Source organism: Stegodyphus dumicola, chromosome 4, assembly GCF_044657685.1.
Source record: "Stegodyphus dumicola isolate Sdum_Otavi_A_Nest chromosome 4, ASM4465768v1".
In the NCBI taxonomy this organism is placed as follows: domain Eukaryota; kingdom Metazoa; phylum Arthropoda; class Arachnida; order Araneae; family Eresidae; genus Stegodyphus; species Stegodyphus dumicola.
In genome coordinates, this window is record NC_140771.1 from 96,233,278 (window position 1) to 96,259,166 (window position 25,889).

The 25,889-nt window shown below is 31.0% G+C and overlaps 1 protein-coding gene across 3 annotated transcripts in view; it reads left to right on the forward strand.

Moving 5' to 3' along the window:
• The window catches only part of LOC118198908 (voltage-dependent calcium channel subunit alpha-2/delta-1-like), a 131,066-nt gene that overhangs the window by 51,942 nt on the left and 53,235 nt on the right, over positions 1-25,889 (forward strand). For all 3 annotated transcript variants that reach the window (XR_015040719.1, XM_085815244.1, XM_085815243.1), the window contains exons 16-25: positions 8,927-8,986; positions 9,340-9,414; positions 12,730-12,804; positions 12,926-12,997; positions 19,316-19,387; positions 19,505-19,566; positions 20,510-20,577; positions 25,378-25,426; positions 25,515-25,603; positions 25,680-25,773. Coding sequence is in view for 2 of the 3 variants with exons in the window: in XM_085815244.1 (XP_085671370.1) it covers positions 8,927-8,986; positions 9,340-9,414; positions 12,730-12,804; positions 12,926-12,997; positions 19,316-19,387; positions 19,505-19,566; positions 20,510-20,577; positions 25,378-25,426; positions 25,515-25,603; positions 25,680-25,773 (716 nt within the window). In the remaining variant the exon portion in view is untranslated. The remainder of the gene's footprint in view (positions 1-8,926; positions 8,987-9,339; positions 9,415-12,729; positions 12,805-12,925; positions 12,998-19,315; positions 19,388-19,504; positions 19,567-20,509; positions 20,578-25,377; positions 25,427-25,514; positions 25,604-25,679; positions 25,774-25,889) is intronic.

Genomic DNA, 25,889 nt, shown 5'->3' on the forward strand with positions numbered 1-25,889 from the left:
CGGAAAAAGGCTCTTGGAGATTAACGGGCGATTCAGGTGAAGAGAGAAAATCTGTGCTAAATTTTCTTGGTAGACTTTTCTCTATACATCTCAATCAGCTCTCAGTAGAAATGCTCTTTGCAGCTCGCACACATTTCTCCATACATCACGCAGGAAAATGTTCCGCAGAAAAAAAAAATGAATCCGCTAGAGCAAAGGAAAATACAACCCAAATCCTCTTGCCCCGGCAACCGGCCGCACGGCAAAGCCGGCAGCAGGGCAAAACACCCCATGATCTTTCTTTCTCTTTCGCATCGTGGCTGCCCAAAATTCACTCAAATCAGACTCCGCTTCAACCATCACCGCAGCTCGCTGGTTCAAGTGGTTCGCGGGAGCAAGACCCGAAGGGTCAAGCCCCACTTTTTTCTCCTCTTCTCTTCTAGAAAATCAGAATCAGAATGATCTCTAGCCTGGTGCAAGCACCCAGGAAAACTCGGTTTCTCCGCCTCTGTGAGTTCATAGGCTTTCAAAAAAATCATAAAATTAAATCTTACCAATCCCGGAATTTTATGTTAACTAAAATTGAGAAAATGACACACCCATGACGAATCTAACACCAGAAAATCTGACAAAGAAATCCAAAAAACATCTGTACACATAACGTGAGAAAAAAAAATAGACCCCCCCAACTAACAAGCGAAAGTAAGCTTTAGGAGCATCCAATTAGCTAACCCCCACTGTCTTGAAGTACGCAAAACTGCAAACTTTAACAAAGCGACAAGACGAACGATTTCGGTTTCACACGCCATGAGTTAAAAGGACCCTACTGCCTCCATTGTTAGTAGAAAAAAAGCTATAACCAATAAACCAGATGTGTTTCCTTGCAACCGTCTCTTGCCTCTGTTACAATTCCTACTCAAGAATAATGAGTTAAATAAAACCTTAGGAGCTTAAGAATACTTTTTTTCCAGATTAAAATACACATCAATACAAACAAAAATAATAGAATAATAATGACTTGAAACGCATATTAATAATTGAAATTTGCGACATAACAATTTCGCGCTTGATAAAACAAGAGAATGAGCTGCTAGAAGAATGGGCACAATATGAAAGACGAAGAGGAACTTCCAAAAAACAGAATTGTGAAGGCTAGGACCCAGATGTAGATGAATGAATTGTTTGTCATTGTTACTGGACGATTTGTGCGAGTAAGTGGCCTAGTGTTAAAATACAAAGCAGAACTCACTAAAAAGCTGGGCATCGATAACTTTAAAGCTACGGACGGTTGGTTGTCTCGATGGAAATCTAGACATAACATGGAATTTAAGAAAGCACATTGCGAGAAAGAAAGTGCTGATAGTGCAAATGCTGAAGAATAGATATCAACAAAACTGCCCAAGATGCTTGAAAATTTTTCAGCAGATGACATCTACAATGCTGATGAAACTGGACTGTATTATCGTGCTACACCGGACTGCTCGTTAAGTTACAAACATGTAGCATTCTCTGGCTCCAGAAAAGGGATGGATCGCATAACTGTCTTGTGCTCTCTCAAACATGTCAGGAATGGATAAGAAGAAGCTGTTGGTTATAGGAAAAAGCACAAACCTCGCTGCTTTAAAGAATTTAGGATGGAGAGTTTACCAGTTGTGTATCGTGCGAAGAGAAATGCGTGGATGACCTCTGAACTTTCTAGAGAATGGCTGGAGGACTGGGACAGAGAGCTACAATGCCAGTCGAGAAAGGTGGTGCTTCTTCTTAACAATTGTGCAGCACATCCTCATTTAGATTGCTTGGTGAACGTCCAACTGGAATTTCTACCTCCGAGGACCACAGCTTTGGTCCAGCCAATGAACATGGGCATAAAAAAAAATTTGAAGACTCTTAATTGTGCAAGGTTGGTAAATTACATCCTTGAAGCAATTGAAGAAAGTTTGCTAACCTCATCATCAAAAGCCAGCAAAGGTCAACATCTTACATATAGTTAGTTACATATCTTACATATAGTTATATTTGTGGCCGACAGCTGGCGAAAAGTGAGCAGTGAGACAATTCAGAACTGTTTTTCTCACTGTGCCTTTAAACACTTGGTTTTGGAGATGGATGTGGACATGCTTATTGAAAGGGAAAATGATGATTTACATGTGGAACTTCAACACGTACAAAACTGCGAAGAATTTTTATCCATTGACGACAATGCTACGAATGAAAATGAAGATTACAATGCTACAATCGTTGCTCGAGTTGCAGCAAAACACACAACAGCATCAGAAGACCAAGAAAGTGATGATGATGATGCCACTAATCAGTTGGTGCAAGTGACAACACAGGATGTGAGGAAATGTATTGAAACTTTGTGTCAGTATTTCATGCAGGAGGAAAAAAGTGGCAGTCCAATTGCTGCGTTAATTGTTTGTGGCGATTTCATTCACGTGCAATCCGTCAAGAACACTCCTGATCACATTGGATAAGTTCTTCAAATGTTGACTGGTACTTGGTAAGAAATTGCTTTTATTGTGCTTTGCATGTTGAGTATCGTGGAGATCATTTCTTAGAATTTGTTTGTAAATTAATTTTCTCACTTAAAAAAAGTTCGACTGTATTACTTGTTTGTACATGTATGTTCACCATACATGTGTACCGCACCATAAAGTTCATAATTACATTTTAGTACATGATTTACATGTACATTTACTGTTTGCTACATATAGCATGTCCCGTCTTACAACATAGGACATGTTTGTGTAATCGGACCAGCCGGTTATTAGGACCAAAACGGTCACTTCCCAATGGGGTCCAATTAACCAGAATCGACTGTATTAGTGATTTTATATCAGCATAATTTTTTTTTAATGTGAAAACGCCGAGGTATGAGCCAAATGAGCGTCATTTACAAGAACTTTTTAATTTTTTTAATTTGAAGAAATCTGCAGCTGAGGTGCATTACTTGCATGTAGAAACATATGTTAGGGCTGCATTAAGTGACAGAAGTTGTCATGTGCTGTTTCAAAAGTTTAAGAACAGTGAATTTGACATCAAAGAAGAGCAGAAGGATGAAAGTTTACAAAGACATGGAATTGGAAGCATTATTGGATGAAGATTCATGCCAAATGCAAGTAGAACTTGCACTTTCTTTAGGAATAACTCAACAAGCAATTTCACATCATTTAAAATCATTGGGAATGATTCAAAAGGAAGGAAATTGGGTCCCATATGAGCTGAAGCCGAGAAATGTGTAATGCCAATTTTTTACTCATGGAATGCTGCTCGCTAGGCATAAACAAAAGGGTTTTTTGCATTGTATACTTACTTCTGATGAAAAATGGGTTCACTACAATACCCCAAAGAAGAAGAAATCATGGGGACCACTTGGCCATGATTCAGCATTGACAGCCAAGCTGAATATTCATGGACCCCCCCCCAAAAAAAAATCGTTTTGTGTATATGATTGGATCAGCTTGGTGTTTATGTATTATGAAAATTCTCAGACTGAATGAAACCACTATGGGGCTCTCTACTGAACACAGTTGATAAGACTGAGCCACGTAATAAATAATAGGGCAACTACTATTCCAGACATGAAAAAGTATTCTTCTGCATGATAATGCTCATACACAGGTTGCAGCGTCAGTCAAAATCTACTCAGAAGCACTTGGATGAAAAGTTCCCCCTCCTGCTGTATTCACCGGATATTGCTCTTTTTGATTACTATTTGTTTCAATTGATGATGCATGGCCTGCCTAAGCAGCGCTTCACATAATATGAAGATAGTAAAAATTGGGTTGGTTTGTGGATAGCCTTGAAAGGTAAATATTCTTCCGACTCAGTACCTGTATGCTGCCAGAAGATGGGAAAAAGTACTTTAAATAAAACATTACTTACCATTCTTCCACATGAATGCTCAATTTTTGATAAAAAAATGTATGGAGACTTATTTGTACTCCCAGTATTTTCATTTCTTTCTTTAAATAAATTTAATGTGTTCTTTGATAATCTTTGGCCTGCTGTTTGGAGTTTACTAACAAAGGTGTGCTGCACCCTAAATATCTTAGACAGCTGGCTTTGGAGGCTGTTCACAAAATCCCCGGTGATGTCTACTCCTCCATTTTTCGGATAGAACTGATTGCTATTGAGGAGGCTTTGAATTATTGTGTCAATGAGAGAGTTAGCACTGATATCTGGATTCTGAGCAATAGCTGGAGTTCTATACAGCAGTTGGTTGAGTGAAGGAAACATGGACACAGAACTGCTGTGAATATTGTCCAGCATTTGGGTTGATCATGTACCCATAACAATATATTTTTTCAATGGGTGCCTTCACATGTAAAGTTTTGTGATAATTAGACAGCATATGAACTAGCCAGGGAGGGCAGCCTTAAGGATTTTACTGATGGTGGCCGTCTTGCTTTTTTTGAATTTGCCTTGCGGGTCCAGTTAGAAACAAATTCCCCTTGAAGAAAGGCCCTTTCACATGAGTGATATGTTGGTAACCACTCTTGTGCTGCCCTAACTGTGTCAAGCAATAGACGTTATTAATCGGCTGTTGAAGTGTATCCGTTATGCTTGAAATGCAACTTGATCCAAGCCATTCCTGCCCATATCTTGTCAATATATCCATAACAATTCGATCTTGGAATTGTTCTACTATTTTTGCGCAAAATAGTAGTCCACGGGTTCATGGACTTGATCTAATATCACTGTTGATTGGGTGGAATAAGCCACAAACAAAACAGAATCAGGTTTCATTGTTAGTCAAGCTGGCTAGTATCATACTTCTGGCAAATTTTTTAAACATGTACTGCGCATAATTTCAGAAAAATTAGTAATTAAAATGCTATCTTCTGTTATAGATTTTAATATCACCTTCATTTTGATGAAGCAGGCTGTTTTTGTATACACTGAAATTAATGTAATTTATATGCATATATTTCAAATGTGGGATAATAGCTCTGAAAAGAGTAAAATTAGTATAAAATTGCTCTTATATTTTTAATTGTGACTTAAGTTTGTATCAATTAAAAGTAGATATAGTAATATGCATAAGATGATGAATTATTTATCTGATTCGTTCATATATTAAGATGAGTATCTTCTTTTCACTTATTTTGTTTTTTTCATGTGGTATAGATTAATGTTTGACCCTCCGAACTTGAAGGATGCTAGAATGTTTCTTTCTTTTTGTTTGTGTATATCAACATTTGTTTAATACATTTGCTGCCAACATAGCTATTCAAAACTTCACAAGAAGCTGATTAATGTAGGAACACAAACTTGCTGGCATGTGTTGGCTGTTAGATGATATGCCTATGCATGATCAGCAGTAAATGGGTTAAGATGATTGATCTAGCTAATAACTTGTAGTAAATTCTTTCTATGATTTGACATAGCAAAATTAAAACCAATTTATTGCATGCATTCCATCAGTTTAAGTTCATTAATGCAGGACAAAAACATGCATAAATATTGGAATCCTGGCCAAGTGAAAGAGAAAATGTTGTAGTGTTTTGGAAACAAAATAAAACATCTACTGAAAAGGCGAGAGATACCAGCAAGCATGGTAGTATAAGTTTTTGAAAACTAAATTTATGTTTTAATTGAGCAAAATGTTATAGTTCATGAAGAACAGTGCCAAAAGGGATCATAGAAGCCATTGCTTTAATGTAAAGGATTGTTTTCATTTTACAGTTTATTTTGCACCAAAAATAAGTGCTAGTATAACAGCATTCAAATCAAAACTAGAATGGAGTTTCATTTATGAAGACGACATAAAAGAATTTATGCTCTCTTTCAAAAGTCAAGAATTGAAGTAGCATTTGCTAAAGCCCATAAAAATGGATGTATTAGAATTAGCAAAAAATTGCTACTTCCGAAGCATCAAATTTCAATGCCATCTGATGGATATATTGTGTGACAAGTTGAACTGGTAAAGCTTTGAAGTAACAATGGATTTGACTAATAGTTAAATATGAGATGTTCATTTAATGGCGTGGATATGTTTTTCTCACTGTCATATTAAACTAACATTAAAGAAATTATACATCAATTTAACGTGCAGGCATTCCAATAATGATGCTAATAATGTCTACATTGATAAGTGACAGTTTTATTTTACAAAATGATCCAAAACATAGCCCTCAGGTTGTAAAACATTTTCTTCGAAAGAAAGTGTTTCTTTGCTATTGTGACTGTCACAATCACTTGACTGTAAACTCAAAAAATAATTTATGGAACTTAGGGAAAAATAAAGTACAATATTTTGAACTAATAGATCTCAATAAATATTACTGTACAGCAGAAGCTATATAAAGAATATTATAGAAATCAGTGTAGAAAATTAATGACCTCAATAACTAAAAAAGGTTCTAAAGTAATTGTTTTTGAACAAAAAAATAGTAGTTTTTATTCATTTCAGACTCTCAGTATATGTAGTCTTAAACATTTGTCAATGGAAATATGTTACATATTTTCTTTCATTTTATATATTTATTTTCAATATAAATAAATAATAAATTCTTTATTGCCAGAAAGAGAATGTTTTATTTATATGTTTAATACAAAACGAACAATTTCATTCCGTGATACTTTTCAGCTTAAATTTATTGCTGCTGGTTATGTTCTGTTCTATACATATTTAGATGTATACTGTTGAGTTTGAAGAAAAACTCTGGCCGATCAGTTAAGAAAATCTCATTAAGACAGTGAAACTGTTAACTTTTCATTGTATTTAATTAATTATGATGTTTTTGACTATTAAACTAAATTAATCAGAATAAAATTATTCTTAATTGGATAAAATATTGCAACTTTCTTTCATTTCTCTTTGAAAATTGAGAAAAAACTTGATATTTAAAATTCATAATAAATATAAAAACAAGATTTTTTTAAATATTATAATAAATACAATTAAAAAGTATAGAGAGGATAAAAGAAAAAGAAATTAAAGTTTTCTTTTAATGTTTTTAACTAATTTGCTGTATTTCTAACCTGATATAGATATTTTATTTTCAAAGAATAAAATTCATATTTCAGTCTGTAAAGTTTCTACATGAGATTAAAATGTCTAGATAATTTATGTCATTTCTTATAAGTGGGATTTAACCTTTTTCAATCAATTTAAGAGTATTTTAAAATTGCACATTTAAAAGCATGAATCTCAGCTCAAGAAAAGAAAACAATAAATATTCCAGCGCTAATAATTGTTAATCCCTTTTTGCTTGTTTCGCTGGTCATTATTTTGCTTATTTTCCTTTGCTAAAATTTTCTGAAAACTCTGTGAATTATATTTCTTTAAAGCTTTTCATTTTCATCCAACTCCTTCAATTTTAGTTAATTAGTTCAATTACATTCCTTTACACCCAAACATCTCTAATCTTTATATGTGTCAATTTTTCTCAATAGTACTGCAACTCTGGCATTTTCTTTATTTATATTATACTACCTAAAAGGAACTGGGCATAATAGATCAAAATACTTTGCTTTTTGATAAAGAGATCCGTGTATTAGGTTGTCTTAAAATGGGTATAACATTTCTCTAAAATCTGTGAATGAATTTTGCTTAGTTTTGGCATTTTAGTTGTTGTTTTCACTTTCAATTTTAGTGCATTTATTATAAGACAATTAGTATATTTTCATATCAGATACTTTTTAATTGCTATACAATTGTGATTCTAACATTGTGTTCTTTTTCTCTGTTCTTCCTTTCATCTCACTCTGAACATTAAACCCTCAGCTATGTTAATTGTCCTTTTGGCAGCTGATGAATTAATAACGATATTCTACAGCTCTGAAATTGGCTAGTTATGTCCTAAAACTTGCTAGTTAAGTCGGGAATCAACTATTTAACCAGTTCGTCTCAGTTTGTACCTCTAGTGTTAATACTACTTTTCTGTAAGTATCTTGAAATGTATTTTATGTACAATAATCAGACATCCTTCAGTCTCACTTCAAGATATGTCCTGAAAAATGTCCCTAATTTTGTAAATATTTCTGGATTTTCAGAGTGTGTGACATGAAATTTGTTAGTGTTTCAATAATCATGTTTTTTAGATATATGTTTAAGGGAACGTATGTGGTCATAAAAATGACTACGTTTTGAAAGAATTCCAAATTTCTATTCCATCTGCATCTCATACTTGGAAAATGAAAGTGAAATTAAATTATATGTGAAATTCTTATGGAATGAAAAGTTAATTCCTGAAAGAAAATAGTTTAATGAAAAATAAGTATTTGGTAATAAATTCAGGGAAATACTGAATTTAGAAAAATATGAAATGTAAAAAAAAATTGCACAGTTGTCCATTCATAAAATTAAAATTTAGTAAAATGGAGCAAAGAGTTCCCCCTCCCATAGTTAGACTAGTCAAGGGTATTTGAATCTGTAACCTTAATTAATGAACTTTGCTTACTGGGACAGTTTCAGCATCATAGTGTATATTTCAATAATAAATACAATGAAACTTCTCATGATAATCACCTCTGAAAGTGGGCATTATTTCTAAGACCAGAAATAAACATTGACATTGTAACCATTGGATCTTGTTTTGATGTGTATTAATTGACAGTCATATTTTACAAGACACCTTCTTAGAAGACCGAAAACCATTTGTAACCTTTGGATCCATGTGAGTAGTTTTACTGTAGTGTATAAGTAATTGAGAATCTCAGTTAAGACTATTAATTCTTTGAAATTTGAGTATGATTCAAAGAAAAATTCCCCTCTCTTTTAATCACTAAAACAATATCATTTTGGGAAAAATCTGGGTAGTTTATTTTAAGCACTTGATATCTTAAAAATAATTTCAATTTCAGATTAATGTCAAAAACAAATTTAAACATTGAGCTATAATTTATTTTTATGTGTTAACTATTTCATAAGTTATGTTTGTTTTTTTATATTCTGATTTTTTAGTTTAAAAATATATATATAAAAAAATATTCTTTTTAGGGTCTTGGGATGATGACAACAATTACTTTACCTGTGTTTAACACAAGTGAAGTGAATGGAGTAAGTATCAAGCTTTATTTATTTTCATTAAATTGAAAAATTAGACTTTAGAATATATTTATATTGCTTTTCAATGTGTTCATAAATATGTAATTACAGAACTAGTAGGTACACAATTTTATAAGTTGATAGTTCTTAGAAACATTTTTCAGGACATTGTACATATTTCTGAAAATGATTATTTTAAATAATTATGTAAATGAGTATAAAGCACGTGTATACACTTTATATAAAATGTATAAACAGTATATGCATTCATATTAAAATACATGTAGTATGTTCATTTTAAAATCTAAAATCTTAATTCATTAAATATGTTATGTTTTTATGAGTAATAATTAAATATTTTTCAGAATCAGTCAATGGTTGGAGTAATGGGTGTTGATGTCGCACTTCAAGAGATGCTAGAATTTGAACCATCATATGAGGTTTATTTTTAGACACTGCTTTTTTTACCTAATTTTGTTAATTCATTGTTGAAACTCTATCGAAGTACTTAGATTTTTACTCTTGAAGTTCCTAATTTTCATTTAAAACAAATCAAGTCTAATTTTTTTAAACAAATTATATATATATATATTTTATTTTTAGTACCTTTTTCCAGTACTTGTAGAAATTAAAAGTTAATGACTATCCATTCCCAACTATAGAAGGAATTTTAAGTACACCAAACCTATGACAGCTTGGTACTGTTTTGTTATTGCTACCAGATTAAAAAATATGTCTGTGTATGAATGCATAATGGATATATTTGTTCATGTATGCACACACACACATATATATATATATATAATTGAAATTGAAACTTTTTGGCAAGCTCACTACAATATTTCTTCTTCTTATATATATATATATATATATATATACGTATGCATGTATATACACACTTACATATACAGGCGCGTGCATACCAACATTTTTGTATCCATCCCGATAGCGTAATGGCAGACCGCACATTGAGTTGAACAGTGTTAAGCGAATTTTGCTTACTGTGCATGCTTGATGGTGTACCTTTGGCACGGGAAGAAATATTGGCAACTAAGCAACTTTAGGCTAGCTTATTCGTTATCTCCATGGCTGTCGAGTGTGTTCGAGTGATCGTATGTGTGAATGAGTGTCTACTATAAATTAAGTATAAATCTTACTCTGAACTACTTAGTATGCTTATGCACTAATTTTTGCATTTTTTTAATTCATATATTTAATTAGCATTATTACAAAATTAAATAATGTCTGTAATAATTGTAATTGAAACAATTGTATTTGAAATTTCACCTTTTTCATAATAACCACAATTGCCTAGTGCATATTCATTAGCAAAGCATACAATTAAGTGCTTCACAGTATTATTAACATTTACTTACATCTCAGACGTTTACTTAGTTTACTTTAGTAATAGTAGTTTACTTTAGTAATCTTAGTTTTTTTTTTTTTTTTTTTTGAGAAGTCCAACACTCACCTTTTTTAGCTTCTAAGATTTTCCTGGTTGAAAGAGACAGACATCTTAAGTAATTTTTTAGTATGATTAGAATTTAGAAATGCAAATTGTTGATTTTTGAACTTAAAATTGATACAGGGTGTGCAGAAAAATTTTGTCTTTCTGGTGAATCTATATATGTTAATATAAGATAATAGGTAGATAAATTATTTGCAGTTAAGTTTATTTTTCCATTAAAAAGGCCAAGATTTTCCATGCTTCAAAAATCAGCTTTCTGACTAGATATTTTATTTGTTTTCTGCAGAGGAGATTTTGATGGGAAAAGGGTTACTTTTGTTTTCTTGGAGGGGGATGATTGGCATTAAAGACGAAAAGTGTTGAAATGTATGAAAAGTACAAATGTGGATTGATTTGGTTTTGGAGTTTGTGCTGAAATTCCTCACATCTTTTCGCGTGTAGTCTGAAATGTGGCAGCCTTCATCCTTTGAAGCCTGTATGCAAGCTTGAGAGAGCAGCATTTCTTCTGATTTTCACAACTGTTACTTTTGCAAGAAAGGTGCAGCTGTGTTAGATTGCGTTGTCACTGATAGTTCACCAGAATTCTATGAGGAGGCTCAGCATCTAGAAATTCCAGCTTTAGAAATCCTACCAGCTCACCTCCCATGAATCTGCTACAGTAAGATGTTCCTCTTTGAAACGAGTCATCACCTTTATTCTATCTCTAATCTTTCCCTAATCGGAGCCTTAGTCCAGACAGTGTAGCTTTTCCCGAATTCCTCCAAGGGCAGCTTTTTGTAAGTTTTCATTGAAAGTTCTATTACAGACCATGCTGTTTGTGGCCTCTTCCAAATATATATTGTTTAGAGAAAAATTCACGAATCATCTTGACATCTGAGCTAAATACTGATTACTTCCTCCCTCCTAACCATGTAAATTACTATTTGAGATGATTCCAGCTATTCAAAAATTAGTCCCTAGGAAACCATAAGTAAGTAATTAATATTTTTTTGCACAACTACGTCAAAATGAAATAGGAAATATAGTAAATCTTTTTTTCTTTTCCATATAAATGTTTAGAAATCCTTAAACATAAACTTTATCTACTGGGAGTTCTCATCTGTATTATATGTTAAAATATCTAACAACATATTCATTTAATTAGGATGATTTAAATAAAATATGTTTTTTTATGCTGCCCTCAGCCCCTCTTACTAATCATGATTGTGACCATATGTTAAATTTTTGGTTTTTCTTTAATACACAATGCTGTATAATGTCATCATTAATTTGAAAATTGGATTGGATTTGAATTACACTTTAAATGTTTGGCAGGTTTTTTCTAGGACCACTACTGGACACACATATACAATAGTTTATATCTCTAAATCTTTACTTTTCAAAAATGTTTTTAATTAAAATTTTTTTTATTATTACTTTTATTTTTTTTCTTATTTTTACAACTATCGCATTTACTTTAATTTTAATTATACCTAACTCTTGAATTTTAATTTACTATCATGTTTCAAGGGTGATACTGTAATTTATTTTTATTTGTATTTCTGGTGAACTTTTATTTTACCATAATACTGCAAGAAAAATTCTTACATTTCTTTGCAGAGTAAAAAGTGACATAATTAAAACAGATTTCTGTTATAAAGGAGCTTTGCAATAGATGCATTTGACTGTAATTAAACAAAGCCATATATCATGTTTCAGTAATCTATTAGTTTTATTCACTGAAATATAGTTTATATGTAATGCTTATTTTTATGCAAATTGTGATATTTATACTTGCTTATTACTGATATTCAAGTTCTGGGTTATTTTGTGAAAAGAAAATCACATAAATCAGTGAGCTTTTCATTATACATAAAAATTAATGCATACAAATTCAGATTGTTTCAACAATAAAAATAAAATTTTGATCTTGCTATGATGTTGTTTGCTCAAAGTTTTTTTTACCATATGTAAATGTACATTAAGTAATTTTACAAATTAGCATCCTAAATTTGTCAAGTTTTTATGGATTAAAATATAATCAAACATGTAAAATGTTGATTATATTGTAGTAATTTTTATTATTGTAATAAAAATGTTTCAGCTTTCTTCTGTGCAAGTTATGTAGATATACAGATCCACAAACTTAGTTATAATGAGTTTCATTTTTTCAAACAGTGTTTTGGTTGCTTTTTGTTTTTGTGTGTTTGCTTTAACTTTTTTCACATTACTTTTCATAAATTTATATATGAACATTGGTAAAATGTTTGATTATTGTATTTTAGTTAAATTTAAAATTTTATTTCAGATTGGACCTGGTGGTTATTCATTTTGCATAAATCAGAATGGCTATATTGTCTTCCATCCTAATTTAAAAACAGAGGTACATGCATTTTTTTTTTCCAGTTGAAGAATAAACAAAGAATTTTAAATCAAATAAGTGAAAATAAAAGAAATTTTGTACGTGTTTATAAAGAAGCTTTTTACTGTGATCTTTATTTCAGTTTGAATATATAGATGATCCTCCTCATCTTGACTTTCTAGATGTTGAAATTGAAAGTGAAGCTAAAGGAGAAGTATGCCTTCCTTCTTTATGTTTGTTTATTCTTTTTAATTATATTTTATCAACAGGTGTTCATGTTTTAAGGCATATCTTAACTTTAATTTACTGTTTCTTCATATATTTAGAATGTTAAGTCCAAAATCATGTATGGATATCTGTGTAACAATTCAGAAGATTTATGTTTTCAAACATAAATAAGAACTGCTGGCCATTAAAATTGCAACATCAGAAAGGAATAATCTGTGATGAACTTGAACATCACATGAAAGAAAGAAGTTGGGACATACAAATGATTAGTATTTCAGCCCATTTAGACGATGCAGGAGGTAGATATAATATCTGAAGAATTGCATAAAAGAAAAGTTATGTAGTGGATTTCTCATTCGGAAAGTGCTTTGTGAGGTCGGAGTTTGCTTTGAATATCATGTTATGCCTCGAATAAGAAGAAGAAATGCTTACTAGCAAGTTTCAAAATTCGATAGAGGCAGGATCATTGCCTATCGAAAGTGTAGTTTATTGTTCCATGATATCGCCAAATGCACTGGTTGACATTCAACCACTGTCATGCGAATATGGAATCAATGAATTGCTGAGGGTCATTTTGAACACATGCAGAATCTCAACACCCTCCCATGACTAATGCCAGAGAGGACAGACATAATGCGAGGTCAGCCCTGCAAAATCATATGACCACTTCACAGACCGTTAGTCAGGAACTGGGTATGTTTGCAGCACGTTCAGTATCTGCTTGTAAGGTGTGTTGATGTTTGCAGCAGCATAGACTATCAGCAGGGTGACCATTACTTTGGCTTCCCTTGACAATGCAAGCACAGAGAGAGACAACAACTCTGGTGCGCCAGAAGACAAAGCTGCGCACAGGAGGGGCACAATGTCACCTTTTCAAATGAGTCCCGATTCTGTGTGCATTATTCTGATGTATACGTGTTTGGAGTTGTCCGAGGAGACCACACGCTGCCAACTTGAATTCGATATCAACATAGGGGCCCTGCATCTGGTGTGATAGTTTGGCAGCCATTGGTTGCACGACGGGTGCACGACGCGTACATCTCTAGATTGGATTGATAGTAATTTGATAGCAGATAGGTACATTTCTGACATCTTATGTCCAGTGGTTGTGCTCTATCTTCGAGGTCCCCAAACGCTATGTTCCAACAAGATAATGCAAGACCACATATTGCATGTAGTGTTCTGACCTTCCTCGACACACAGGTTATTCGACTGCTGCCCTGACCTACACAGACTCGAGAAAACATTGAAAACATCTGGCCATGGTTGCTGAGAGACTGGGCCACCACTCCTCTCCAGTTAATATGGTTGATGAAGTATGGCAGAGACTTGAAGCAGCATGGAATGAGTTGCCCATTTCTATTATGCAAGTCCAGTTTGACTCCATGCCTAATGGGGTAAGAGCTGTTTTAGCTGCCAGGGGTGACAGCTGTTTCTATTAACTTCGCACCTTTGTAAACATCCAAAATGCTCACAAATTTAATCATTTTGTCTTTGTGCCATATTGTTTGCATGCAATAAATATCTTTTTTATATTCTCTTTCTTTCATGGTGTTGCAATTTTAATGGCCAGCAGTGTGTATTGGATTGCCTGTATCTCTTCTCATTAGAAAGAGAGGCAATATTTCTCTTGTTTGTGTACCTCTTCAATTTAAAGATCAAAGATATCTATTCAAATTTCTGCAATAATATTGTAACAACCAGAGGTTATAATGTGGTTCTAATATTCCTTTTTAAGAAATATGCTCATCTTCATGCATGCCTTGAAACTGATAATTGATGTAAACATATCCTTAGTCATAATAGATGTGCAGTGATATGCTTTTTATGGAACCAAGAAAAAATGATTTCATATATATAACACTTGTTTTTATTTTTTTAATACTTTAATTTTTCACTAGTGTTTTCAAGCTGAAGGCCCTTCTGCATCATGGCTTAAAAATATAAAAATTATTAAAGTCATGAATAAAATAATATTGAATTTTACTTTTATATAAAACAAGGATAAACTTCAAATAATGTCTTATAACTGAATTAAATTTCTTACAGCAATAAAAGAGAAATGTAGGTTTCTTTTGGTGTTACTAAAAAAATATGCAGTACAGTTTATAGCTTGAAGTGCTTTGAAAATTAATGATTTTTATGGGACTATGTAGAGTTAAATAGAAATTTATTAAAAGTTAATGAGACTTAAAAATAGGATAGAAATTTTGCTCTTGGCCTTTTATTATGAACTGTTAAATGCATAATTAAATATTATCACTGATTATTTGTCTTATCACTGAGGCTAAGTAAAGAATTTAAAGGAACATGCATTATGAGTGTATGTGTCGATTTTGATTTCAAATACTTCCATTTTTACTCTGAAAGCTTATTATATTGACTGCCTAAAGATAGCAAATTTTTAAGCTCATTTGAGGATTGTTAGATTAAGAATTGTTATGCCATATAAGCTTTTGCTTAGTGGCAGATGTTGTGAAATGAAGTCAAAGTTTTACTTTATATATTCATCAAAAATAAGGAGTATTCAGAAGCAAAATCTCAGATCATTATGAATGTCTTTGTTTTGGACAGAAAAATAAGCATAATTTTTGTCTTAAAACTAAGTTTTTTAAACTGAATTCTGTCATTGTGACTTAACACAGAAATCTGTAATTAGAGCAACAGCTGTGAGGAACAATGAAAAGGTTATTCCTTTGAGAAACACTTTCCCTGATGCTCAGTAAAACCAGTCATGGAATTCATGATATTATGATCACAAACAAACTCATCGAGGAAGACTTTTACTTAAGATTTTAAATAAGAAAAAGTCACTTTAAGTAACTGTTGAGAATTTTGTGGCAGTTATAACAATTGTCATCGTAGAGGTGTGTATGTGCATCATGATTGTTGTAAGAAATTCCTTTTGGCAGCTTACCCATTTGTTTATTTTTTCATGCAGTTTTCCTGTGTTCACTATTTTTAATAACCTCTGTGGTTATTTTTTTCATTTAAAAATGATGAATTGTTAAGAGACCTTTGGCCATTGCAGAAAAAATACTAATCATAAATTTGGATGATGATGAAGCAAAAAATCTTCTTACTCACAGAAATATTATTTTCCTATTCATGCTGCTGTTTCAGTTCTCAAGATTAATGTAATGTACCTGTTTTTTTTTTTTTTTTTTTTTTTTTCTCCCAAGTCTGTATAAAACTCTGCCATATCTGAAACATTGTTAACTCCAAAATTCTTGCATGGCCTATTTTCTGTTCATCGATTAGTTTTGCAGGTACCTATCAAGTTGAGACATTTATCATCGTGCAATATTTTTATATCTGTGCTATGAAATGAAATGCACATAGTTATTTGACATTGCAGTTTTTAAAATTTGGCAATAATTTTTCTTTGTGATTGATGTAAATGGATGATAAGAGTGTAGATCATCTACACAGGAAGGTTTTCCATCCTGCAAATTCTTCTGCTCATATGGCATGATTTACTAATGTCTCACACAAATCCTAATGAAAGTCTCAGGTCCACATGTGCTTCAAATATAAATATTTTGTTATAGCTAAAACTTCAATTTTAAGCATTTTTGGAGTTTGGGCTGAATAATTTGGTCTTTGGCTATTTAAAAAAATTATTTAAGCTAAGAGGCATAATAATATTTTGTCCTTGATTCTTGTATACAGGAGTTATTTAACATTATGTAAAAACTATATCTAAATTTGCCGATTTTTTACGTTCTTTGCTACAAACTTTGCTATCGCTCCTTTGCTATCAGTGAATAAAAGAATTGTTTTAGTGGCACTTCATTAAATGAAAAATGAATAAAATTGGTCTCAGTGGGTTTTGATATTAAAATAGTAATCAAAGCCAAATAGACAATCTGAATGAATTTTAGGTTAAATATATGTATTTATACTTCGAAACCCATGAGCTCAATAATATCTGAACTAATGTTATAAACACTGACATTTTAAATCATGAAATTAATAAGTTAATATCCTTAACTTAATTTAATCATTAATATTATATTTTAAATTATAAAAAGTTATAATTAAATGTAATAAATTTGGATTTTAAGTATAAAAATTTAATCATTTGTTGTTAGTAAGTAAAACTGATTAGTGCTAATTGTTGTAACTGCAAAATGTCTAATTTGAAAGGAGAGGAAAAAAAAATGATGATCTGCTTTGAATACCTTAATTAAAAATCATATTTTATTATAGAAAGTATAACTTTTATAAAAGTGGAAGTGATCTCTTTTGATGAGTATAACTTATTTTATTTATTTATTTTGAGGCACACATTTCATTTTAATTGTACAGTGCAGTTTACTTACTCCTTATTTTAAGTGTATTGCTAAATAGAAAAAATACTTACCTTCTTTCAGACAATATGGATAATTGTGTTGTTATAAGTTATCAAATACTTATATTTTTAATAATAAAAAAATGTTCAATGTGTGTTTAAATCTATATAAAAAAGCTTTTTATTGGGGGGATTCCATAAATAATGCTCGTCTCAAAGGTTAAAATATCATCTACAGAGGCTGCACATTTTTTAGATGATTTTCATTGTGTTTAAAGAGATATTTTACCTAAAAGTTTTGTGTTTCAAATGTTCTGTTTGACAACCCTTATCAATCACTATCAATTCACACCGTAATTTCCAAGGCAATAAAGCCTTTTAGTATTGGAAGAGGTATTTTATCCCATTCATCTTGAACATCTTTCCAAAGATCCAGGCTGTAGGTTGATACCTGGACAGTCCACTTTCTAAAAGTGCAGAAGTGCAAATTACATGGTTGCTACGTCAGGAGATTTAGTAGGAGTATGAGTGAAGGGTATGGCTTTGATAGCTGTTTCTTATTCTGTTTATTTCAAAAAATTAGCAGTGTATTTTGATGTGTCGTTGCTTGTTTTGTTTCTATATAGTTCTACTGACTAATGGCACTGTGGGTAAAGAAGAGTTATTTCATATTTAAAAATTATGTAAAATACATTCCTAATAATATGTGGGGGGCCTAGTGGCGCTGTGGATAGCACATCGCACAGCTGCATCACAGGTCCTGGCTGGTCAGGGTCGATCCCTTTGCTGGGCAAGGTTGATTCAGCCTTTCATCCCTTGAGTGGGTCGATAAAATGAGTACCAAGCTCACTTGGGGACTAAACACAGGAGGTTCTATGAGAAGCTGATCACTTGTCCACAGCATATATTGATGCACTCCGGGGCCTAAGATCAAGAAAGCAAATTTTGGGGCACTGCAGGCCATGTTCCACTAGGGCTGTTGTGCCACTGAGTTTAGTTTTTAATAATATGTGGAGTTGATCTTAGCATTTTTCTCCACTCCATTTATTTTTAATTTGCCCTTCTATCAAAAACCAGCAAAAATCATAAATGCCTTTGAAAAACTTTCTTTAGATTCTTTGAACCATTTTAAGATCTTTTGTCTTCTTTTATGATAATAAATGGATCTCTTTTTATTGAATTTAAATACATTAAAGATTCACCTGTTTTAAAACATCTTTCTATTTTTGTCAGGCTAAATATTTCCCATAAAAATTCTACAACACGTTCCGCGATATGTCGTGAAAAAAGACGATGCACATTATGTTTTTTTTTTTAAATTTTTTTTTAAAGATTTAAATCAACATTAATCACTTTGTTCACAGTTTACACTGAGCATTTAAATGATTTTGCAACTGTCCTTTGACATTGCAGATTTTCTTCTAACGTTAAAGGTCTTACTTTTGCAACATTCGAAATGTTCCGTTTTTTCCTTGCATATATATTTTGAACAATTTTTCCACTTGAAGCCAAACTTTGAAGTTTTTCCTCTTTCTTGTTGATAAGATTACCTATCGCAGCTTTATACATTGACAAGCCATTACTTTCACAGCATTTTTTTAATAACTAGATAGTAGTAATTTTCTTTGGAAAGAACACAAACATAAGTCGTCCATCCATTGCTTCTGTAAAAGAGCCATTTTGCATGAAAACAAAACTATCGAGTAGCAGACGAGCAAAATCATCTAAAAAATGTGCGAACAGCCTCTGTATATTAATCATGACTCAGTGATATTTTGTTAATTTTAACTCAGGAGTCATTAATTGATATTTTTCTCTGCATATTAATATATTTTATAAAAGTTACAGATTTTATCACTTCACATCTGATTTTGAAATATGAATGTGGAACATTTTCTTTCTTTTTTAATTCATCATTGTTATCTAAGTAACTGTAAATATATTGGGGTTTCAGTATATATGAGGAATTAAAATATAATGTGAAAATATAATTATTTATTAATTTTCTAGCTACGGAGGGCTATGATAAATTTAGAAACATCAAAAAGATCCTTTGTCAGCCTTCTGAAAATGTCTGATGGAGTGAGTATTTTAGTATTTCTAATAAGTATGTATAATCTGAAGATTTGCTTATTTTATGTATGCAAGATAAACTTCTTATTACCTAGATAAATTGATATTCAGTTTCTGTTTATGTAGAAACACATAGTTCAGCATCAAATGGAATATTATTTCACTCCTGTGAACCTGACTTCATTTTCGTAAGAGAGATATATTTGCATTTTTTTACTTTTTGCATTTAAATCTGAAGATATTCTCAAATGAGCTTTTGTATCTTATAATTGAAATTTTGGTATTAATTCAAATAAGAAATGCTGAACAAAATAATGTAGTTGTATTTGAGGATTCTGTAGAAAATCCACTGATAGTAAATAAATAAAATTATTTTGTTTCAAATTGCATACAATTTTATTATTTGATTAGAGGAAGCTTGTTAATTTAGTAATATAATTTAGTGCTAAATAGATAAATATTTTTCTTCAAATTTGTTACAAAAAAGTGCGTAAATGCCAACTTGAATTAAAAAAAAATAAGATTATGTTCTGTTATTTACCTTTTGATATTATTTTCTCAACATTTTGCATGCTGACATCAAGATATATTTTGCTGCTTTATTTTCTAGATGATTTATTTGTTTGTTGGCTTCTTAGTTATCATATAGTAATGTGTTTTTATGGGATACAAATATTTATTTTTAGTTTGCTAAATATTTTGTATTAGTTACGATTTTTTAATGTTTGCAATATGTATGGAATCTTAAATTGGTACATTTTCATTTCTGTGAATATGTTGAAATCAGAATTTTATTATTCTTATTAGTTTATGTACAATTTTGGATTCTTTCCACTGCTTTCTTTTTCTTTTCTGTAAACACTACAGAGTTGCTACTGCAAAGAAATGAATCTAAGTGTTACCATATGAATATTTGGTAGTAGTAATCTGCTAAATTATAATTAGCTACTTTTTAAATTTTTGCGTACATTTTCTTTAATTAATAATTAAATAAAAATTCATTTAGCTTAAGTTTAATTTAATTTGACTTTAAAAGATAATATCTTTAAGATTTTCATTACATTTATGCTTGGAGATCTTATTAGAGTAATTTAATTTTATTATGTTTTATTCATTATTATATATTAACAGATTAGCAGTTGTTCTACCAAACAATTGCACACATTACTTGATTGCCAAAGGGATTGATTTTGATGAGGGTAAGAACTCTAATTATCTTCCTTCTTACATGCAGTGAAACCCTGCTATAATGAGCCTGCTTTACAAGAAACTCCAAGATAAAAATAGTAAAACCGTTTGTTCTGTCCAGTTATTACATTTAATATTATTTTACATTTCTGTAGCGAACCTCCTAAGGTATGAAAATCGAATGTAACAAATTGCATGAATATCTTCGATTGAAACATTTTTTGTATTTTTCATATCTTTTCAGAATTTCTGCAAGTTTTGACAAAACAAACACACAAACAGCAACAACAACAACAACAACAACAACAACAACAACAAAAAAAAAAAAAAAAAAAAAACTAATCCTTCAAGTCATCCACTTTCAGGATGTTAGGTTCCATATTCCATCCATAAATAAAGCCTTTACATTACTTTTCTTTTTTATCTTCACCTCCACTGTTTGCTGTGTTCTGAATAAAGGCTATGCAATGCAGGTATGAACTGAATTCTAGAATAAAGAAGACATAATAAACAAATCTTAGGATACTATGTAGTAGTGTACAGGACCATTGAACTAAAGAACGTGAATGAGTTCTCTGATTAATTCCAGTTCCTTATTTGAGTTTGTTAGAAAAAGTTGTGTTCAATGCTGATATTATAATGGAAATTTTTCATATTTAGGGACAGAGGAAGTCATAAATATTATGAGTGTGAGGCTGCACAGTGAAATGTTGTTGTTGAATAGTTGATTCATTATACAAGGAATGATATTTCATATGCTTATTTTGTTTCAATTTAAATGCCCTTCAAATGGGATTTTGCATTTTTAGGTCTTTTGCAAATCATAGAATATTCTTTAAAAATGTTATTGACTTTCTGTGCATTGCTCAAAACAAATTTTCATCAACAAATTAAATAAATGCATATAAAAATATTTGTAATTAAATTTTAATATAATTTTTTTAAACTGGTTTTCATATTCACTTCTTTTACTAGATGTGAGAATATTAACCAGTTTTTTGTTCTATTCACCAGTCAATTTTTCCATATTTTAAGAGATAATCCATTTTTTTCATCAGATGGGTTAACCACCAGTTATAGCGAACCAAATTGTAGTCTTTGAAGTTTGTTATAGCTGGGTTTGACTGTATACTACTTGTGATTGTACCCAGATGAAAAACCAATCTCATTATATGCACACAGTGTTGTAATTTGAAATAATCATATTTACTAATTAAAATTGGAAATTTAAATACTCCTATGAAAAGTCGGCAACTCATTGGTGGCATTGTGAATCACCAGAACATGTTTGTTTGGCTATCTGATTGGCTGATAAGTATTGATCTCTTCAGAAATAATAACAAAAGAGTATTTTATAATGAACAAGAAACTTTATTAGAAAAATCAAAATCTGTATTGCTGGTATTATATCAGTGAAATGATGGTTAAATGTAAAGTGTGTGAATCCATGTATACATAAACAAGTGTGTTGTATGTGCATGCATTGGCTATTAAACATGTGTATGCATAGCCAGGGCTGTTCCTAGGCCATTGGCTGCCTACATATTTTCCTAAGATTGCCATCTCCAAATTTAAAGAAAATGCCCAAGGATTAATAAAATTTTTATTTCATATTTACTAAGTACTTACATATGACAGATTGTATAAAAAGTACTTACATATGACAAATTGTATAAAAAGTACTTATATATGACAAGTAATTACAATGAATTTAATGAATTAAAAATATTTAGTCATGATATCATGAGAGTTGGGCCGCCCCTGATTTGATTCACCGCCTGCGTACTTTTACAGACTGCACCCCTACTAGGAACGACCCTGCACATAGTTGTGAATCCATGTGTACACTATGATATAGGTATACATGTATTGGCTATTATCTCATGTATTGTAAAAATATGAAAAAATGCAGTGCTACAAAATGTTGAAACCAAAGATGGGCATAAGCGAAAGTGCTGAAAAATTTTCTAAAAACCTGTTTAAAGGTCATATTTCAGGATAGCTGTTTTAAATATATAAAATGAATCTACTTCATCAAATGGCATAATTTCTGCCTTTAAAAGAAGTCCTAATATCTTCAATAATCGTGCTATAAGCATAAAAATATATATGATTTTGAAATTAAATAGCCTAATATGACTGAAAACTGACAAAATCTTTAAAACCTAGATAGATCTGTGGTCAAACATCAACAGAATTCTTATTATCTTCTGTGAGAGCAAAGGATTTGTTGATTGGAATTAATTTCCAAATGTTGAAATGTATTACTGCTTTTTTTACTTAAATGTTCTGAAACCTAAATATCAAAGGAAAATCACATGAAATCACAATATTGAACAGAGAGCAGCGAATTTTTACTTCATGATAATGCCCCTTTTTATAAAGGTATCATTTGAGAGTTTTAACAAGCAGGTTAACATGATGAATAGCAAAAATGCATTTGTTGTTCATTGCATTGTAAGGATTATGTTAATTTTATTAACAGTTAAATTTTTAGTTAAACTTCCTTTCCTATCACTTCTTAATTTCAACTTACCAATTCCGGCCAGAACGTAGTTTTAGAATCACGTCTGAATGCTAATGAGGAAGAGCGGTATTTAACCGCAAAGTTCTGCTGTCTTAGTGAGAGAGATTCCAGATATTCTGGCTGCTTGTGTCCACCTTTTTAGGCTATTCTCTCGTAAGCTATTATTATGCTCCCGTACTTTAGGACTTTGATAGCTTCGCAGTTAATTAGCATTAAGGGGCCAACTCTGTTAAAATTTTGAAAGCTTCAGCTATATCTCTTTGGTTAAGATTAGTTTAGTTTGATTCTTAGTCTCTTAAGTTCAAGCCCAAGTGTTGACTTTATTGTACAACTCCGAGACGAAGTTCTGTTAAATTTTATGTGAATAAAGGGTTATATTACCCTTCTATTTTCTTGTTTCCTGTCATACGAACTGAAGTGATTATTCGTTTATCAGTTCTTAAGATTCTTCACTTTCAACGGTAACTTAGAATTATACAGTGGAGAATCCTATAACTTTATTCTTGTTAACTGGATTTAAATATATGAGACTAGTTCTTTTTCTAAAAAAAACTCTTGTTTTTGTGTGTACCCATCATCCAAAAAGCTGTGATGAAAGATGAAAATTATATTCTTGTAACTACCTGATTCTATGCATAGTCATGCAAAGCTATGTATAGAATATTTTGAATAAATCAAGTTTGGTAATTTATTATTTTCGGTAAATTATCATTTTGATCTAGAACCAATTTTGCTTTCAAACTGTGTTACTGTGTATTAACATATGATACTTTATTATTAATTCTAAATATCTGAGAAAGGAATGCTTCTTATTATATATATTGAAACTTTTCTTTGAAGTTGAGAGACAATAGCTAGAACGTAAGAATCAATTGAAACATATGCAATTTCTAACAACCTCTGGGTAAACTTCTTGATTTTCTTTTCCAGATAGTCTGTATGGAAAATAAAAGGAAACAAAATTTATTTCTATGATTTTTTTGGTGATCTAATTCAAATTACTATGCCAAGGATTCTCATTTCTACTTTAAATGTACTAATGAGTTAAATGTACTAATGAGTAATGTTCAGATATATATTTGCCTTAGTGATAATTTTACTGCTTTATCGATTGTCAGAACTTTGCCAGTAAAATTTTGAACATAAGCTATTAATTTTAAAAAATTCTCTATTTAATTTTTAATCACTTTAAATTCAAATCGATAAGTGTATTTCACCCCTCTCTGTGGAAGAGGTGAATCTTTATTTCTCAAAAATTAATTTTAATAATATTTCTTAAATTTGCCATACTTGGAAAATCGTAAATATGTAAATAATGCTTTGGCTGGTTGTTCTGTTTTGTAATGTAAAGGAAAAGTTCAGTTTCTTTTTTGATGGATGTATATGACAGAATCCAGAGATTATATTCAACTGAACATAATCTAATCTTAAGAAAGCAAAATTAAACAGCTGCCAACAATAGTTGTAAATTATATTTTATATGCTATTTGAGATTTTTTTTTTATCCAATTTAGAACTTTGATTTGTTTTTTGTAAAGCAAACTTTGTTGGCTTTCAAATATTACATGTTTTGTTAAATTGCTGTTTAGAAATACCTGATGTGAAGATTATCTTATTATTTTTAGTTATTTGTGTGTGCAATCAGCTAGAATCTTTGGAAAACAAATGCAAGAAATTGAATGTTTATTTTATTAAAATGTATTTAAATACTTCGGTTTGTACTTATTTTTCCATCTACCATCTACCACCACCATCCACAAAACTGTTACAAAGCAATGTGATTTTGCACCATCGATGGATAAGCTTGATTTCACAATACACTTATGAGATCTTTTCCTTGGTTTTAACCATGATTAATCCTAGATAAGCCAATTTACCTGTTAACTGTTTTAACTAAATAAAAATAAGCTTCTCCTAAACATCCACTGGTGCAACTTTGAGCTGATATTTAAAATTTTTACTTGCTGGATTAATAGATTATATATGTTAATTAACTCAATAAAATGTGACATAGTCCTTCAAACTTCCATCAGAATGTTTGTTGAGATCTCCACCAACTTTCAAGATCAGAGAGAAAGTTTGTAAGTAGCAATATTTTTTTTATTTGCAGCATCACGAGATTTAACAATAAATATAAAACATTTTTTCTCAAACCGTTAATATGTAAAATTTTGATTAAATTTTGCTACACCACTTGTTGTAGTTTCATTTGTTATTTTTATGCTTTTCCACAGTCATGCCTGCATAATCATATAGAAATTTATTTTTTTTCGATTTCTTACAGAATTTAGTTTAAAAGACCATGAAATGCAAGGAATGCATCTTGCACCATGGTATGTTGAATAATCATATAGCGTTTGTGCTTAGAAATTTTTATGACATTTTTTATTTATTTTTATTTTATTCTTTTTGTTCCCGTAGGAAGTACTGTCATGGAACAGTGTTAGAACTGAGTATATCTGAAATAATAAGCAACTTATCATATACAGTCAAGCATAGTCCAGACTCATGTAAGTGTTGAATAATTGCAAATAGAATATAATTAATGATTAAGTTTTAATTTAAAGAATCATGTCTCTTTTTAAGGTAAAATGCACTTATTAGAAAGGCTTGTGTGGGATATTCGCAAAACTGGTGATATAATACATTACTGGCAATCTGAATGGCAGGATGGTAGAAGGTATGCATTTCATCTTGTACATGTTTGTGTATTTTCAAATATATATTAGAAAAAAAAAAAAAAAAAAAAAAAAAAAAAAAAAAAGAAGAAAAAGAAAAAAGGGAAAAAAAACTTTT